Source organism: Watersipora subatra, chromosome 5 (genome assembly GCF_963576615.1).
Source record: "Watersipora subatra chromosome 5, tzWatSuba1.1, whole genome shotgun sequence".
In the NCBI taxonomy this organism is placed as follows: Eukaryota; Metazoa; Bryozoa; class Gymnolaemata; order Cheilostomatida; family Watersiporidae; genus Watersipora; species Watersipora subatra.
In genome coordinates this window covers 65,770,583-65,790,629 of record NC_088712.1, presented here as the reverse complement: position 1 = coordinate 65,790,629, position 20,047 = coordinate 65,770,583, and the positions used below count along the sequence as shown (strand labels likewise).

The 20,047-nt window shown below is 36.1% G+C and overlaps 1 protein-coding gene and 1 long non-coding RNA gene across 2 annotated transcripts; one reads left to right on the top strand and one right to left on the bottom strand.

Annotated features, from left to right (window-relative positions):
- The first annotated feature begins 1,505 nt into the window (after positions 1-1,505).
- LOC137396432 (sericin-2-like) lies at positions 1,506-11,273 on the top strand. Its single transcript, XM_068082710.1, has 5 exons — positions 1,506-1,619; positions 2,145-2,204; positions 7,880-8,701; positions 10,371-10,562; positions 10,937-11,273. Exons 1-4 carry the CDS (start codon positions 1,616-1,618, stop codon positions 10,556-10,558), a joined length of 1,074 nt encoding a protein of 357 aa, XP_067938811.1. The 5' UTR covers positions 1,506-1,615; the 3' UTR covers positions 10,559-10,562; positions 10,937-11,273.
- A 117-nt stretch (positions 11,274-11,390) lies between these two features.
- On the bottom strand, positions 11,391-14,315 carry LOC137396433 (uncharacterized). The gene is made up of 3 exons (XR_010978552.1): positions 14,182-14,315; positions 12,191-12,273; positions 11,391-11,984 (listed from the first exon to the last, which is right to left on the bottom strand). It is a non-coding gene; the product is annotated as an uncharacterized lncRNA (long non-coding RNA).
- Between the last annotated feature and the right edge of the window lie 5,732 nt (positions 14,316-20,047).

The window sequence follows — 20,047 nt, the reverse complement described above, 5'->3', positions numbered from 1 at the left end:
TGTACATGTATTGTCAGTTAATATGAGTTCTTCTTGTTTTTAGCAAGATTACTTGCTTTTTCTGTTTTGTATTGAACTAAAATATTTAAATAAATCAATCAAAATAATTATGCTTGAACTTATCATCAAGAAATCATCAGCTCATTAAAAGTTTAATAAAAAACAATGTATACCAGCATGCACTAAATATAATAATACTCTCTACATCTAGCTGACCTATACATGATGCTTCTGTACCTAGCTGACCTATTTATGATACTTCTATACCTAGCTCACCTACTTATGATGCCTTCCGTACCTAGCTGACCTATTTATGCTGCTTCTATACCTAGCTGACCTATTTATGATGCTTCTATACCTAGCTCACCTACTTATGATGCCTTCTGTACCTAGCTGACCTATTTATGCTGCTTCTATACCTAGCTGACTATTTATGATGCTTCTATACCTAGCTCACCTACTTATGATGCTTCTGTACCTAGCTGACCTATTTATGATGCTTCTGTACCTAGCTGACCTATTTATGATGCTTTTATACCTAGCTCATCTACTTATGACGCCTTCTGTACCTAGCTGATCTATAGACAATACCTTATACACTTATGTGACCTAAAAATGATGTCTTTGACACGTTGTTGATTTTGAATAGTTTTCCAAACCTAACCTACCTATATAACTGACCTGTATATGACACTCTTTCAATCAGCTGGTATAAAAACTTAACTATCTATTTCATTGTAGGACGCTTACAAAAAACACTAATATTTTTAGAAAGCCATCGATCCTGTTTTAGTAAGCTAGCTTAAAACTGACACATGGAAGTCTGATGCTTGTTTGATAAGATGAGATTTATTGTTCAAAAGAGCTAATTTGTGATCATAATCACGGTTTACCTTAATGAAAGTATGTGACTGAACCAATAAGTTGGACATCGTCCAGATTAAAACAGCCTACACACTACTGTTAAAGCACAGGATATGCTTTGATTACCCAGCAGCAGAGCTTATTAAAATTGCCGAAGAAAAAGGAGACAACAGAATTGGCAGCCAACAACAAGTAGACTAGTTGCACTTTTGCTTACGTAACAACTAAGGCAGCATTTTAAGGCCAGCTCAGAGCAGAAGATCAAAAGACGTAGTATGATAATCCCTTTCTAATCTGTTATGTTGCGTAGGCCTGGCGTTACAGAGTGACAAGATGATCGCTATAATTCACCTCAACATATCAATCACGTGGAATTAATATTCAGATGTTGTACATGACTCTGGCCAAATATATTTTGTCTATATCACTTCCGATAGTGGTAAATATGTTTCATAGAAGTTGATAATTCAGTGGTGTTTTTTATCATCTCTGGCACGCGACACAAATAGTACGTTCAGAGGCATAACTAATTAAATATTCAATACTTAATTCTATTTTCAGACAAGCTTTGATTGGAAGCCAAAACTGCCAAGCTAGTGAGTAGGGCATCAAATGAATTCTTGTAGATGATAGACTACGTGTACCTGGAGGTGTTGAGTTCGTGCTCTCCGCTGAGCTATATAAGTAGGATGAGGAAGTACGGAATCAGTTGCAGCTGACACATTGACTGGCACCAACAGAGTCCTTTGCTATGGGTAAGTTAACAAATGCACACAACAGGACATTTCTATTTTAATCCGTTTGATAGAAGTGTTGGAGACTCAGAGAGACTTCTCTGGGTCTAAACAAGACTGTAGCTGAAAATAAAGAGTGAATTTAAGTAAGGGTAAGTTTGATGTAAGTGGATCAATCTTCTGAACATAATTTTTTTCTAAATATTATAGAAGCAGTTCCGAATTTTTGCGGCGACTGGCAGGAGAAAACAGGTCACAAATATTTAGCATGTCTGAAAAATGTTTTACATGTAGTTGTTATATCAGACTAAAAACAGAGAAGTAATCCTCTCTTTATTTTATACTCCTGTTTACCTCGACAGCTAGTGCAAAGTAATATTTTTTAGAAAGTTCTTATGTGCTGTTGATAGTCTTCTCGGCATCAATTCTCTTTGTTCAACTGTCATGAAAACATTCAAATGTTAACATCAGTGTTGGGAGAATGGAGTTTATCTGATATATCAAATCGGGAAGAAATAAATTCAATGATTTTATATATGCTTACAGCTTTCTTGATGAGCAGCTTTGGAAGAGCCATGATCATTGGTGTGGCAATACTTCTTACCAGTAAGTTATGTTCTCCTGACTTAAATAGACAATCACACCGCTTCTGGTGACATCGTTAGCCGCAGTAACTTGCAGAGTACATATATGATATTCATGACCTTGTGATAAAGCCAGAGCATATCTTTAGCCGTAACATTTTACATGCATCTGTGAGAGTAATCTTCTCTTGTACATACGTCTGTGAAAATAATACTTTTTTGTTGTCATAAGGATTCCTTGCTATTCTTTTGTCTTTATTGTAGAATAACCTAGCACATAACATTTATTATCAAAAACAAACCAAGCATTTGACTGCTATCAATTAATCTTACTATTTTAGATTTTACACTATTTTAGAGGCTACGATTGTTATAGTTTAGCATCTAAGGCTATAATAATTAGCCTTAGTGTAACTGTTGATGCTATCTTAAAATATCAAGCAGCAAACAGCTGCCTGAAATAGTATATAAAAACGTGGACAAGTGGGAATGCATAGGTAACGCAGAAGTTTTCAAGCCTTCATGATATGAATAGATTCATCTTCTCTTACCTTCTTTAGCTCTTTACTTTAATTCGCTCATTTTCTCTGCTTGCGAAATTGTTGGAGCCTGTCACTGTTTTTACTGTGGAAATCATCGCCTCAATAGGGTACTACATATCTTGTGCCAACACTAGAGAAATTTGCATCAATGCTAGAGATTATTGTATCAATGCTAGAGATTATTGTATCAGTGCTAAAGATCATTGTGTCAACGTTAGAGATCATGGCTGTTATCTTGAAATACTCTGTTTGAAGGAGATAACTCCAGTTGTAACAGAACTACAGGCCGCGTGGAGATAAACTCAATTACTGCAAAACAAATGTTTTTTAGAAATTTCATCTGAAGCATCATAAGTTTTGTAATTCTATTTTCCTATATTGAAACTGGTTTAGCAACAGTAGCTTGGCAGCGTAGCTTGGCAGCGTAGCTTGGCAGCGTCCTGTCCGCTCAGTTAAATTTCAGACACTTTGTGTTTAATAATGAAACTGATAATTTTCCCTGGTTATGCATAAAAGCAAACTTTCTCTCGTTGGCAAAATTTTACAATTTCATTTTAAAAGCCAGTGAAAAGCCGTATGAAATTTACATGATAAAGTCGCTGAAATGCAGGAAAATTTTTTATTTGTATTTTTATTGTAAAATTCATATTTGAAGATTTGAAAGTATATTGGATAAGATGAGGTCTCAAGAAAATTGTTGTGAACAGCAAGACAATAGATATTATATGTTATTTTGAAAATTACGTTTTTTTGCTGAATTTATTATATGAGTCCTTGTCTTCTATAATAGAAGACATATTACAAAACTATAAAATGAGATTATTAGTAGCCGGAAAGTAGGAACAATAAAAACTTTTTTTCCTTGTCAACTCAGTGTCAGTATAATGGGTGTTTATATTGTTTGGCTTATATTATTTATTTGCTATTTAAAGTCAATAAGTGGCAAAAAGATATGAAATATAACAAAAAAGACTTTTCGCAATCCAGTACACACTATTATATTAATATTAAATTATTCTCACTTAAAAAAATATGGATTATCTTCAGATAAGCTTTGAATTCTCTTAAAAGCAAATGTAAAGGTTAAAGACGGCAGGTGGTTGACCTTCACTCCATCATCCATAACAAGGAATAAAAATATTATTATAAATATTAGCACAGACATAAAAGCTCATAAAAATTGTAGATCGACTACACGTATAGCCAATAAATTGGCAGGTAACGATTTGCAGCATCTTTCAAAATAGTTTAGGAAGAGTCCTTTTGCCTGTATAGTAAAGACGTATTGATGTATGCTAACTGCTTGACTTTTGCAATGTACACATTTATTTTGTCATTAGAACTCAGACCTTACCTTAGTTGACTCTATAGAGACCTATCAGTTCAACACTATGTGTTGAATTGTCAAACAATATCTATCAATTCAAAACATAGTCGTGAGTGTGTCAAAATCTTTGTGTGCATGCGACAAAGTGAGCTGCATTGAATTATAAACTACAGATATGCTATAAACTACAGATATGCTATAAGCTGCAGATATGCTATAAGCTACAGATATGCTATAAGCTACAGATATGCTATAAGCTACAGATATGCTATAAGCTACAGATATGCTATAAGCTACAGATATGCTATAAGCTATAAATATGCTATAAGCTGCAGATATGCTATAAGCTACAGATATGCTATAAGCTACAGATATGCTATAAGCTACAGATATGCTATAAGCTGCAGATATGCTATAAGCTACAGATATGCTATAAGCTACAGATATGCTATAAGCTACAGATATGCTATAAGCTACAGATATGCTATAAGCTACAGATATGCTATAAGCTATAAATATGCTATAAGCTACATATATGCTATAAGCTACAGATATGCTATAAGCTACATATATGCTATAAGCTACAGATATGCTATAAGCTACAGATATGCTATAAGCTACAGATATGCTATAAGCTACAGATATGCTATAAGCTACAGATATGCTATAAGCTACAGATATGCTATAAGCTACAGATATGCTATAAGCTATAAATATGCTATAAGCTACATATATGCTATAAGCTACAGATATGCTATAAGCTACAGATATGCTATAAGCTACAGATATGCTATAAGCTACGGATATTAGCTGCACATCAGCTTTGGTCTTTTCAAAAACGTGATATTTATCTTTATTGTAGTTACAATAGGGTCATTGGGAGATAACCAGTATCGACTGTAGTACTGATATTCACTAGCCTATATTTGATTTTTCCTGTTTGCTTGTAGCAAATAAATATCAATAATTGTAACAGTTAAACTTCATGTCAGATGAGTAAAGGTTGTGCCAGTGCACTCAAGTATTCCGCTGAGAAACCAATAAATTCAAGTTAGTTTTTATGTTTGAACGCCATCTTATATGATGTCTCTACACTTTTATGTTAGAGTTGATGGCATGCCTGGTTGTATGCACTATTTTGTATGCACTGTAGAAACAACATAGCATTTTAACACTTTGTAGCCTTAACTCTCATATTTGCATACAAATATTTGGCCATTACAGAATATTGTGGGTTCCTGATAGAAGACTCACCTAAAGTTGCCTCACAATAAAAAAACTCTAATGGTTATGATGATAGACTTATTATTTTGCTTACATTGTGAAGAAAGATTCAAGGTCTGCTATTTTAAAACAAATCAAACACATGGAGACTCTGGTTAAAAAACAAAAAGTGCTAAAACCTGTCACGTAGTTGATTATGGAGGACATCGTAAGGTCAACCGTATGGATGACAAATACATTGGGCACTTCAACTCACAACCCACTTTGCTAACTTACAAAGGGTTAACTCTATTTTTAACGCTCTATGAGTCTTGACTTAGTCAAATATTGCACCATCATGGTCTCTTATAGCTAAATAATTGGCTGTACTCTAGAGTTATCAGTTGATAGTATCACAAGTACCTAAGTCTGCGCTTTGACTCGGTGTTGGAAATGCATCATTCTCTAATATCCTGACAACCTGTTTTACCTCTATTATACCTAAAATAATCAGTTTATACATTACCAAGTTCTGCACTCAGTAGATACCAGAAAATATACCAATAAAATATAAAATATATTTCATATTTTGAAATACATGAAAATCCATGACTTTCTTATTGTTCACCTGATGTACAGGCTTATGTTCCACTTATATACTGCTCTATCAGACATGTTACTACAGACGTATTGCTCTATCAAACATGCTACTACAGACGTATTGCTCTATCAAACATGTTACTACAGATGTATTGCTTTATTAAACATGCTACTACAGACGTATTGCTCTATCAAACATGCTACTACAGACGTATTGCTCTATCAAACATGTTACTACAGACGTATTGCTCTATCAAACATGCTACTACAGACGTATTGCTCTATCAAACATGCTACTACAGACGTATTGCTCTATCAAACATGCTACTACAGACGTATTGCTCTATCAAACATGCTACTACAGACGTATTGCTCTATCAAACATGTTACTACAGACGTATTGCTCTATCAAACATGTTACTACAGACGTATTGCTCTATCAAACATGCTATATACTACAGATATATTGCTCTATCAAACATGTTACTACAGACGTATTGCTCTATTAAACATGCTACTACAGACGTATTGCTCTATCAAACATGCTACTACAGACGTATTGCTCTATCAAACATGCTACTACAGATATATTGCTCTATCAAACATGCTACTACAGACGTATTGCTCTATCAAACATGCTACTACAGATATATTGCTCTATCAAACATGCTACTACAGACGTATTGCTCTATCAAACATGCTACTACAGACGTATTGCTCTATCAAACATGCTACTACAGACGTATTGCTCTATCAAACATGTTACTACAGACGTATTGCTCTATCAAACATGTTACTACAGATATATTGCTCTATCAAACATGCTACTACAGACGTATTGCTCTATCAAACATGCTACTACAGACGTATTGCTCTATTAAACATGCTACCACAGATTTATTGCTCTATCAAACATGTTACTACACATGTATTGCTCAAGCAGTTGTTGACTTGACTATAGATGTTAAATTATCAAGCCTTTAGATCTGTATTTTTGCACGCTGCTATTGTTGCTTCTAGCAGTCTTTGCACTTACCTATTTTAACAGCTCTAAAGGTAGATGTAAACAGTCTCACAAAAAGTTATGTTGTTTATTCTTAAAAATTGAACTTAAAAGCTTGTGGAAACTGCTTGAGTTTTCATATAAATGGTATTATAAAACACCAGTAACTCTCATTTACAATTTTTCTCGCACAATTGGAAAGACATAAATTTTTTGCTCTAACTGTAAACAAAACCAGCTACTCCTGTGTTCCTCATATCAGATTAGCTGAGCAGGAACAATGGTAACCATTTAACAGTCAGGTGATAAATTGATTCAGGCTGAACAGAGATTTAGATATCTGTGGTAGGGTCTGGAAGTAGATTATGACGCAAATACGTTTTTCTGTAATAAATCTGCACCTAAGGAACTCCGTGCAATTTCAACCTATGCCATATTTATATTCTTACTGACTGTATAGAATTTTAACTTGATAAGAGACACGATTCAAAACTTTACTGAAAAGCATCCATGAACAAAGCTTGCTTTTACAGTGATTCCTATGTACCACACATACCAATTGCTAGCACACAGTAATACTTGCTAGTCTGAGATTCTAAACGAGTGAGGCTACATACCACACAAACCAATTGCTAGCACACAGTATAATACTCACTAGCTTGAGATTCTAAAGGAGTGAGGCAATTTTTGTTCTTTCACATGGTACTTATGCTGGAGAACTAATTGTAAAAAGCTTGAGTAGCCACTACCACATGGTCGCTATTTCACTCAATGTTATTGAAGATTTATTACCAAGAAAAGTAATTTCTTTCTGGCTACTTTTGGTACAGAGTAGCTATAATAGAAACCTTTTAGCATTTCATCTACGCATTTTAACAGTTAACTAAAATACAGTGTTCCTTTTGAGGCAAGTTTCAATTAATAAGTACAATCAGATAAGCTCTGAGAGTGTGTTTTAATCAGAAATATAATAAATTGCATAGTTCTGTAACACAATACTTCATTTATCATTTCTTACCTAGCAACACTCACAGAGGCTGGGGAACCATACCGAAAGCAACCCTCTGTTCACCGAACTAGCTATATAAACTCTGGAGGAGATGGCGGATTCTTTCCTAGAGATGTTTACACAGAACAGCAAAGTTCAGGCGGTAATGGTTTCTACAAAAAACGTGGTGGTTCATCGGAGAGTTCAGAAGAAGGTGGTAGTTACAGAGGAGGTGACAGCTCTTCAGTAAGCTCACAAAATGGCGAAGGTTACAGGAGACGCGGTGGATCTTCAGAGAGCTCAGAATTTGGTAGATTCAGAGGACATCATGGTTCATCAGAGAGTTCAGAAAGTAGTGGTGGATATAGAAGGCATGGTGGTTCATCAGAGAGTTCAGAAAGTGGTGATGGATTTAGAAGGCATGGTGGTTCATCAGAGAGTTCAGAAAGTGGTGATGGATATAAAAGGCGTGGTGGTTCATCAGAGAGTTCAGAAAATGGTGGTGGATATAGAAGGCGTGGTAGTTCATCAGATAGTTCAGAAAGTGGTGATGGATATAGAAGGCATGGTGGATCATCAGAGAGTTCAGAAAGTGGTGATGGATATAGAAGGCATGGTGGATCATCAGAGAGTTCAGAAAGTGGTGGTGGATATAGAAGGCATGGTGGATCATCAGAGAGTTCAGAAAGTGGTGGTGGATATAGAAGGCGTGGTGGTTCATCAGAGAGTTCAGAAAGTGGTGATGGATATAGGAGGCGTGGTGGATCTTCAGAGAGTTCAGGATTTTATGATGGATATAGGAGAGGGAGTGACTCCTCAGCTAGTTCAGAAAGCGGTGAACATCACCAATCTTTAGGTAAGTTGATACTTCTATGACAACATGAGGTGTCTTTTTCTTTATGAACACTTCATAGCTAAATAGGTAAATTCTCAAGGTGAGATGCTGACTAGAGAACAAGGTGAGACAATTCCATTCTGGTTACTCTGCCATGCACAACACCTCTCATACTTATGAGTCAACACAAAAAAACCATAATTTTTAGTTACATAATGAATAGGATTTGTGGTTCTTGTTGTAACAGGAAATATTAGTCTTATTTAAAAATAATTGTTATATCTTTACATATTCTGGCTTTTATAGTGAATTATAATTGAAAGCAGTCTTGTAATTTGTATACTCATCATCAGAATTAGCTGCCTGACTGCTATTAGTACACTTACCTTAGCAAGCAGCAACTTCATGCGCTCTTTGCTCGGTTTAATGAAACTTACTCATAACCCTGTAGGTGGCATGAGAGTAAGGGGTATGGGAGTAGGTAGTACGGGAGTAGGTGGTATGGGGGTAGGTGGTATGAGAGTAGGTGGTATGGGAGTAGGTGGTATGGGAGTAAGTGGTATGGGAGTAGGTGGTACGGGAGTAGGTGGTACTGGAATAGGTAGTATGGGAGTAGGTGGTATGAGAGTAGGTGGTATGGAAGTAGGTGGTATGAGAGTAGGGTGGTATGAGAGTAGGTGGTATGGGAGTAGGTGGTACTAGAGTAGGTGGTATGGGAGTAGGTGGTATGGGAGTAGGTGGTATGAGAGTAGGTGGTATAGAAGTAGGTGGTATGAGAGTAGGTTGTATGGGAGTAGGTGGAATGGGAGCAGGTGGTATAGGAGTAGGTGGTATGGAAGTAGGTGATATGAGAGTAGGTGGTATGGAAGTAGGTCGTATGAGAGTAAGTGGTATGGGAGTAGGTGGTATGGGAGTAGGTGGTATAGGAGTAGGTGGTATGGAAGTAGGTGGTATGAGAGTAGGTGGTATAGAAGTAGGTGGTATGAGAGTAGGTGGTATGGGAGCAGGTGGTATAGGAGTAGGCGGTATGGAAGTAGGTGGTATGAGAGTAGGTGGTATGGGAGTAGGTGATATGAGAGTAGGTGGTATGGGAGTAGGGGGTATGGGAGTAGGGGGTATGGGAGTAGGTGGTATGGGAGTAGGTGGTATGGGAGTAGGTGGTATGGGAGTAGGGGGTATGAGAGTAGGTGGTATGGGAGCAGGTGGTATAGGAGTAGGCGGTATGGAAGTAGGTGGTATGAGAGTAGGTGGTATGGGAGTAGGTGATATGAGAGTAGGTGGTATGGGAGTAGGGGGTATGGGAGTAGGGGGTATGGGAGTAGGTGGTATGGGAGTAGGTGGTATGGGAGTACACCGAAAGTCAAACCATAGTGTTTGTGGCTCTACATTTTTAATCATCTCATAAAATTTTTTTTAGTCCTGTTTGTTTTTTGCAGAGCATTCGACAGATCAAAAAGCAATTAATCAGACTTTGTAAGGTGGTTCCATCATCTCTTACTAAGTAGTGCATTCAGCCAAGCCTCTTGAACAGAAACATCAAAGTTAAATATGACATAACCGTGCCCCATTGCATTGTCATTGCATTCCGTATCGCTTGAAATACTCTTAAAAGATAAAGACCACACATGTGCCAAGAAAAGTGATCTAACCAGCTCTACCTCTATTAAAAAATCTTTCTCGTGTTTTGCAGATGGAAATTGGAGTAGTTGGTCTGATTGGACGAGTTGCTATGGCAACTGTGATGCAAACTCTGTCAGTAGACGACACAGAGAATGCATATATGGAAGCTGCTTCGGGGCCGGAACAGAGACCAGATATTGCCAGAATGATGCGGAATGTCTGTACAGGCAGTCACACCCTAATACAGGCTACTATTAGATAGGTAGGTAGTGTGCCTGCAGTTACAGTAACATTTGAATTTAGAAACCTAGCAGCTTGCTAGTTGATGAACATCAACATATTTTACAAGATTGCTTTAAACCTGCATAACACTCTTTGATAAGTTAGTGACAAGAGGTTTCTCTGGGTACAGTATAGCTAAAAAAGATGATATGTGTAGATTTGGTAAGGTATAGCTAGAGATGTTACTCATGTAGGTTTAGGTTCGATATAGCTAGAGAGATAGTAGTTGCGTATTTTTGGAGATTATATAACTAGAAGACAACTACTTGCTAGCTATTATCAGCAAGGCTTTGGAGCTCATTTTAAGGATTTCTAAAAACTTGTCTCCAAATTATTTTACTTGTTTCACTCCAGGTATGCTGACCTTTACAAGACACTGCGAATCTACCGCCTGACTCAAAAAGATATCAGTGGGTGTCAAGCAAACAAATATTAACATGGATGATCAAAAATTCTAGCTAGCATTGTGATAGCAAGCGCTATATTATTGCCTGCAAAATATTTTTGACTCAACTGATACTGTTGCATCTCATGTCACTTCATTGTACAATACATGAAGGTGACAGTCTAAGACATGTATTGTCAAATGTGTCTGGTACAGTGAATGTTTTCTCTGTGTTTTCTGTTTTTATAGATGGCATTATATTCAAGTTTGTCTATAATTTATAAATACAATACTTTTTATGGTGAATTAGAAGCTTCAAGGCAGTAATTTGAAGACAAACATAACAGTGCGAAACTGTGATAATGTCTTTAGAAGCGAACAGAAAGAAATGACCTTGACTCAAATGTTTGTGTATATATTTTATAAAAACAAATCAACTTTACTTAACCTTACACAACCTTACAAGACAGTTACATCATTTATTAGCAAAAAAGGCATCATAAGTGAAACAATTATTATACAGTGGTGAGTTGATAATTTCTAGTAAGGATGTAATACTGCAGTGAGTTGATAGTGTCTAGTGAGAATATAGTACTGAAGAGAGTTGATAATGTCTAGTAAGGATATAGTACTGTAGTGAGTTGATAGTGTCTAGTAAGGATATAGTACTGTAGTGAGTTGATAGTGTCTAGTGAGAATACAGTACTGAAGAGAGTTGACGATGCTGAATAAAATCTTTAGTCAGTTAAATTCAGTTTCTCTCAGAGTAAATCGACAGATGGAATAGACAGACTTACAGTCATAGTTCATTTTGGTAAGCAAAACACTAAATAAAATTTATAATATTCAATATTTAGGTATTCAGTATTCAACGTTTGTTCTTATTGTCTCAATAAACTTGAAGCTGAAGAACAAACAATAATAACCAAAAAGTCTCATTAGTCCAGAAATATGATTGAAAAAAAAGCTCAGCTTGCAGGAGGGGAGAAGGGGATTTCTTTTTGGTGGCCATTTCAACTACAAAATAAACCGGAGAGCATTTAGAAAAGGACAGCTGGTGCGAGTATTTATTTTGCCAGGTTCTACGCAACATAGTTTTACAGAGTCAGAGCTAAAGTTGTTTCGACATAGCAATTGATTTGAAGCAGAAAATTCCTGCTCTACTAGATAAAATGACTGAACTCTCGATATCTGAGAGAGCATCTGAACAAGTATGCACTCACCGAATTACTTTCCATTTAGGATTTGTTGTACTATCTCAAACCAGCTCCAATTTTCAAAGGTAGACTGAGTCGTAGGAGGGTCGCTGAAAATATATGTTATTAAATTATTTTAAAAAACAATATTGCTATGGTAATGATTTTACGTTTTATTCCTGTTATTCTCTAGTAAGATTTAAAATTTCAATGAAACGAGGCATATGGTTAGACTTTTAAACTGTCATGTCTGCTGCTCTAACCAAACAATAGGAAATGACTTTTTTCCTTTTTATTCAACTTATTCAAATGATAACTACAAAAAATAATTTTGATTATTTGATTAAACGTTGAAGTGACTTTAGTTAGCAAGAAGAACAATTTTTCTATCATTTAGTAATTATATGAACCTGCTGGATTATGAAGTAATACTTATCAGTGCAACCAGACATAGACATATGATTGATACTGTTAGACATGTCATCAATGCTACCAGACATAGACATATGATTGATACTGTTAGACATGTCATCAATGCTACCAGACATAGACATATGTTTGATACTGCTAGACATGTCACCAATGCTACCAGACAGACATATGTTTGATACTGTTAGACATGTCACTAATGCTACCAGACATAAACATATGTTTGATATTGCTAGACATGTCACCAATGCTACCAGACATAGACATATGATTGATACTGTTAGACATGTCACCAATGCTACCAGACATAGACATATGATTGATACTGTTAGACATTTTACCAATGCTACTAGACATAGACATATGATTGATACTGTTAGACGTGTCATCAATGCTACCAGATATAGACATATGATTGATACTGCTAGACATGTCACCAATGCTACCAGACATAGACATATGATTGATACTGTTAGACATTTTACCAATGCTACTAGACATAGACATATGATTGATACTGTTAGACGTGTCATCAATGCTACCAGACATAGACATATGATTGATACTGTTAGACATGTCATCAATGCTACCAGACATAGACATATGTTTGATACTGCTAGACATGTCACCAATGCTACCAGACAGACATATGTTTGATACTGTTAGACATGTCACTAATGCTACCAAACATAAACATATGTTTGATACTGCTAGACATGTCACCAATGCTACCAGACAGACATATGTTTGATACTGTTAGACATGTCACTAATGCTACCAGACATAAACATATGTTTGATATTGCTAGACATGTCACCAATGCTACCAGACATAGACATATGATTGATACTGTTAGACATGTCACCAATGCTACCAGACATAGACATATGATTGATACTGTTAGACATTTTACCAATGCTACTAGACATAGACATATGATTGATACTGTTAGACGTGTCATCAATGCTACCAGATATAGACATATGATTGATACTGCTAGACATGTCACCAATGCTACCAGACATAGACATATGATTGATACTGTTAGACATTTTACCAATGCTACTAGACATAGACATATGATTGATACTGTTAGACGTGTCATCAATGCTACCAGACATAGACATATGATTGATACTGTTAGACATGTCATCAATGCTACCAGACATAGACATATGTTTGATACTGCTAGACATGTCACCAATGCTACCAGACAGACATATGTTTGATACTGTTAGACATGTCACTAATGCTACCAAACATAAACATATGTTTGATACTGCTAGACATGTCACCAATGCTACCAGACATAGACATATGATTGATACTGTTAGACATGTCACCAATGCTACCAGACATAGGCATATGATTGATACTGTTAGACATTTTACCAATGCTACCAGACATAGACATATGATTGATATTGTTAGACATTTTACCAATGCTACCAGACATAGACATATGATTAATACTGTTAGACGTGTCACCAATGCTACCAGACATAGACATATGATTGATACTGCTAGGCCATGTCACCAATGCTACTAGCTGTGATACCAGTGATGCCAAACAATTCACCAGCTTCTTACCCATAGACAAGATATTCTCCATTTCGACTCTTTCGCCGACTAGCAGCCATTGCGATGGTAAACAGCACGGCCAGCAACAGAATAATACAGCTAATTCTCATTCTTTCCTCAAGGCTCAAATGTTCAGATCACAAAATGTAGAGCACGGACTACTGATTATAGAAGGGCTCTCTTCCAATGGTTATATAGCGAACATGAGCATTATCTCCGCTCTTATTGGCTAACAAAAATCTTGTGGTATACAAAAATGCAGAATGGGAACTTCTAGGGGTGTGACAAAAGGAAAGTGAAAGCAAAAAATACCCGTAGAAATTAGTATTCTTGTTGATTAAACAGACATTCAGCTTTCTTGTGACTGTTTCATTTGGAGTTTATTTCTGTATGACAGCCTGCTTTTAGTTAAAGATAAGTTCAGTACATGCATGTTGACCTACTTGACCTCATGTTTACCTACTTGTCAATTTCCACCACTTCTTTGAGTACTCGACAGCGTGACAGCATGAATTTCAAGCTTAAAAATTCATCCTAGACTTATTCGATAGTCATGTTTTTCATGACGCAAATTTTAGTAAAATTCCTCTTCACAAAACTATGCGATTCAAAATTAAATGATATGATATATGGGATTTATTTATAAATAGTAAAATACTCGTAATCTTACTCAACATGAAATAGATCAGACAAAAAAACTCACTTTGTACCATTCAAATTGTCATCGATAAAATTGTCTTCTGGAACAGCGTGTTTTTTTCTTCACATTTCATGATTTTTTGTGGTATCTGCCCACAAGGCCACACTTCGGTAATCTATTTGACATATCCACTGTCGTCTATCCATTCTTTTTCTTGTACATGATTTATGGTGCCTGAAAAAAATCTGTCTTGCTACACGGCCTTTTTGTTGAAAATTTACATATCATCAAAGATGGCAAGTTCATTCTATTGGCAAGGTGAGCCAATACGGTGTTGCAGTATTGTTTTTCGCGGCTTGTGGACTTCATCAAAACTGTCGTCTCTTGTTGTTTTTTTGTTAATTGTTGTAAAAATTGCTGACTGCACAAAAACATGGGCATTTTTCGTAATGGCAATTTTGAATGCCATTTCTTCAGCTACCTCTGATGCCGGCTGAACTCGCCGCTGATGCCGGCGATGCCTCCTTTCTCTGGCTCAAATCAAATGATTTGAGCCAGAGAAAGAAGTCAACTTATACGGCAGGTACATGTCAAAACCAGAACTTTTAAACCAAACTTTAGACTTTGACTTATACGCTGGGTTAACTTGTATGCCAGAATTTACGATAACTATTTTAACAACTTCTAACTGTGGCTTCAGACAGACAGATGGACTGACAGATGGACAGACAGACAGACAGACACAGCTTTTTATACTAAAGATTTCGAGCTTACAGTATTATGTTATAAAATGCTTACACTTTTAAAAAGGCTCCGCATTTAAAATATTCAAAATATGGAAAGTACGTTTTAATAAAAACATGAACAAAAGTTCAACTTGTTTACTAAAAAATGATAATGATATCTAATATTCTAATTGACATATCGTCGATTACAGGTGCTTTGAGCTGTGTTTGTCCTTCTTTAAAATCTTATGTCTGAACCAGTTTTACAAGGAAATGAAGTTAAAAGCATACGATAACTTTTATATATAACTATTATCGGTACCTGGTGTTGACCGGGTGATGTATGCAGTTACAATCATGTATTGCAATCAATTTATATATATTATACTCATATATTACAAAGATATATACATGTATATTAAAATGATATACATGTATTATTTTTATATTAAAACTTGAAAAGTTATTGCAAATGATTATAAAAAGCATCAAAGTTAAAGGAAAAATAAAGACAAAAAATTTACTGAGTGATAATAATAATAATAATAATAATAATAACTAAAGGCTGTAAAAAATTACCTTGCAGGAAATCACCAATCTCTTTACAAATCACGTTCTTAGTTTTATTTTTACCTACCTTTGTCTATATAAAGATCTTTTTTCCACACATGTTGCTTCTACATAAAGTTTCCTCGACACACAAAATCTGCCTTGATTTTTGACAAAAACTTGTTTTTCAAGTTGCATTCCAGCAACTTTTACTGTTTAACGCTGACCTTTATTAATGTTCATGGCACAAGAAAGTCATAAAAGAAACTGCAACTGCTTAAATTGAAAGGACATCTTAGTTGCTGTAATTGATAGGAGAGCAATAAAAATCATTTCACTTCGACCACATTTGATGAAAATTACTGCATCAATATAATTTGTCATGGGTTTGTCTAGAATAAGCCTTGTACTATGATTGCATTGTCATGGGTTTGTCTACAATAAGTCTTGTACTATGATTGCATTGCCATGGGTTTGTCTACAATAAATCTTGTACTATGATTGCATTGTCATGGGTTTGTCCACAATAAGTCTTGTACTATGATTGCATAATTTTGGTTGAGACAAGTTACATAATAGCATTACAGGTGCAGCTAAAAGCAATGAGAGTTATTGGTGATCCTAGTGAGTTCATATCCTTGATGGAATAACTAACAGCTTCCTGTTCATCAACAACTCTGTCAATCGATTTATCGAGGACACTTTCTCCCCGGAAGGCAATTTAAGAGTTTAATGTTAATGTTATTGATAATAATATTTTTATATATACGGTAGTTACAAGAACTAGCTGAGACACGGTTGATTAAAACCCGTGAAAGGTAAAATCTCCTATTGTGTGATTACAATTTACCCTCAGGACTGGATTCATAGAGGTAATCTGATACAAAACTATAGCAAATCGTTGAAAGCAGGCTTTTGGGTAAACTATACATAAAGATAGAGACTTATCTCAATTCCTGGTTGCATTTCAAAAGTTTGTTACTAATCTCTTGTACAATACCAGAAGATTGACAAGGAGCTAAGTACAGATAGTCACAAATTAGGGTGATCAAAGACATAAAACCAGAGCCCACTCCTCAAGGAGATTAGGAAAATGCAGATTTGTTGGTTGTGGTATTACAAGGATATGATTTTACTGTCGATCTATTCAGGTTTGAGGTGAGGGTAAAACAATGGGTTATATCTGCTGAAATGGTTAGCACCAATGAGCAGTCTGACTCATAAGACAGATCCTATCTGCCGAGTTGTTGGTAGCGATGCTCTGTAACGATTTACACTTAAACTTTATCATAGATCATAGAATGAAGCTGATGTGATCTTTAGATTTCCAAGTAATAAATAATTTCCAGCAGTTATAGACTTGGTCTCTTTACTAGATTAAAGGCTATCTGTTTATTAATAGCTCGTCTTGGTCAGCTCTTGGTCAGCTTGGACAGCCTATAACACTAGAAGAGCAAACATATCAGCTATATTATTTATGCGTTTACATACCTCTGAGTATTGTTATTACCAAAGTACACCGACAGATATGAGTAGAAACAGAAGCTAAATAAGCAACAAGCGGTTGTTATGTTAAAATGGACTTGAAGCAGCATAAACTTGTGACAAACACAACTCGTTAATAGGTATTTGCAGTTTAAAATTAAAAAAAAAATATAAAACAGAAATCCGGGGACCACAATCAACCAGCAAGCTGTACGTATGAGTTGGGTGTTTGCGGTATGTGCCTTACCGGGAGCAACTTATTTTACAGTATTACAAATTGCAAAATTATGTTACAATACAACAATCAAAATCTACAAAGGTGCAGATTGTTTTTACAAAGTTTGTATTGAAATATAAACATATCATTTATTAGAAATTAGTGGATATTCTTGTTCATAAAGTATTCCTTTCATATCCGTCAGTAAGACAGTACACTTTGGCTAGTATAGTAATATATAATATATTCATATTGTATGTTTTATACATTGTACACTTAGATGTGCTTCAGAAAATGGCTAAAGATGATATATTAATTAAAAATTAGAAATATTTATTGTAATTAGAAAAAACTTTTCAGTGAGAAATGGAATGACGAGTCTGGAAAAAATTTCATTTAGTAAAAGAATGCAAGTAACACCTATCACAGAGCAGATCAGAGGCAGCAGGTCACATGCAGCAGGTCACATGCAGCAGGTCACATGCAACAGGTCACTTGCAGCAGGTCACATGCAACAGGTCATATGCAGCAGATTACATGCAGCAGGTCACATGCAGCAGGTCACATGCAGCAGGTCACATGCAGCAGGTCACATGCAGCAGGTCACAGGCAGAAGGTCACATGCAGCAGGTTATGAGCAGCAGCTATTGAATCGCAAGTAGCAATTATAGGTAACAGGTAGAAAGTTACAGATGGCTGTCAGCAAGCATCAGGTAACAGCATACAGGAGGCAGGTAGAAAGTAGAAGACAGCAAGTAACTGGCATCAGGAGGCACGTGACCAGTAAAATATAGTAGTTAGCAGGTAACAAATTATATGTTATAGCAAATAACAGCTAGCAGGAGGAAGAGGTAGATAACAGGTAGCAAGTAGTTAGTGTAACTTATTCTGACAAAGGATGAAATCTGTTTGCTGAGCATATTTAAGTTTCTGGAAAGAAATGTCCAGTGATTTACATTTCACCAAGTGCACTTCTCTAATACAATGGAATTTTTTTTACCTTGCTCTGTTCTTATTTTAGGTTTGATATTTTATGATTTTCTCTACAGCTTTGATACTAAACTTTTCATATACTTCACGAGAAAGCTACTTCTACGATAAAACCTTTATGTTTTCATATTACTGGAGTAGAAAGCAGCCGGCCACTAGCACCGAGTGTTTCGGCTAAGAGGTCTACAATTAGTTGCGTGCGCATCAGCCGAGTGATTGGACCAAGTCGGCACGGATGAAGCCATCTTGGCTGTTAAGTGCAAAGTCAGCTCAGCTATCAATGTGAGAGTAACCTTGATCTTGAAGACGAGGCTAATGATCATAACGAGAGTGTAAGATATCTGGAGGGATTCCGGATACCGGAGCCAAGCTAACAGGACATCACTTCTGGACTTATTCTTATAACTGGTATGCTAACGGTTTTCTAACCAAACCAAGGAAGGTTCACACTAACAATGTTGTCATATAATTACAATATTTTATACACTCCAGGTAGCAAACTGATGCTAGCTGATGCTCTGTCAAGGTCTTCCACAACGAATAGTAGAATCATGGTGGAAAAATTGGCAGAACCAAGCAAAGAGGTTTCAGATGAGGGTAGGAGCGTCTACGCATTTCGGGATTTTTTGACACAAATATATAGTGTGTTGTTCTTTCACAACTGGGTGTTCATTCCACTTATAGAGAGGAAAAGAGCTTTGGTAGAAATACATGCTGGCCACCAAGGTGAGACAAAATGTATCAGGAGAGCTTCAGAGCTCATATGATAGCAGGGCATAACCTTTGACATAAACAATATGATCCAAAGATGTGGAAATTTCAAAGAGTTTTGCCTGATACCACTAGAACCTCTAGTCCAAACATCATTACTAAAACGGCCCAGGTTGAGGCTGGCAATAGATCTCTTTGAAAAAGAACAAAGAACATACCTTGTAGTAGTAGACTACTATAGCAGATACATTTTGGTAGACACACTCAGCAGTCAGTAGTCTTAAAACGAAGAACTGTTCTACCTCATCGACATCCCAAGTACAAGTATAAGTAACAATGAGCCTCAGTTTGTGACACAAACCTTCAAATCTTTTGGTGGGCAAACTAGACATTCAACACATCACCAGCTGCCCTAGATACCCTCAAAGCAGCAGAGAGGGCAGCGCAGGTGGTGAAATTGTTGATAAAAAAGAACTTCAATATACAGATTGCCCTAAAAGTGTATCGAGACACACCCCTAACGAATGGTTATTTTCCTGCCTAGCTATTGTTTAATAA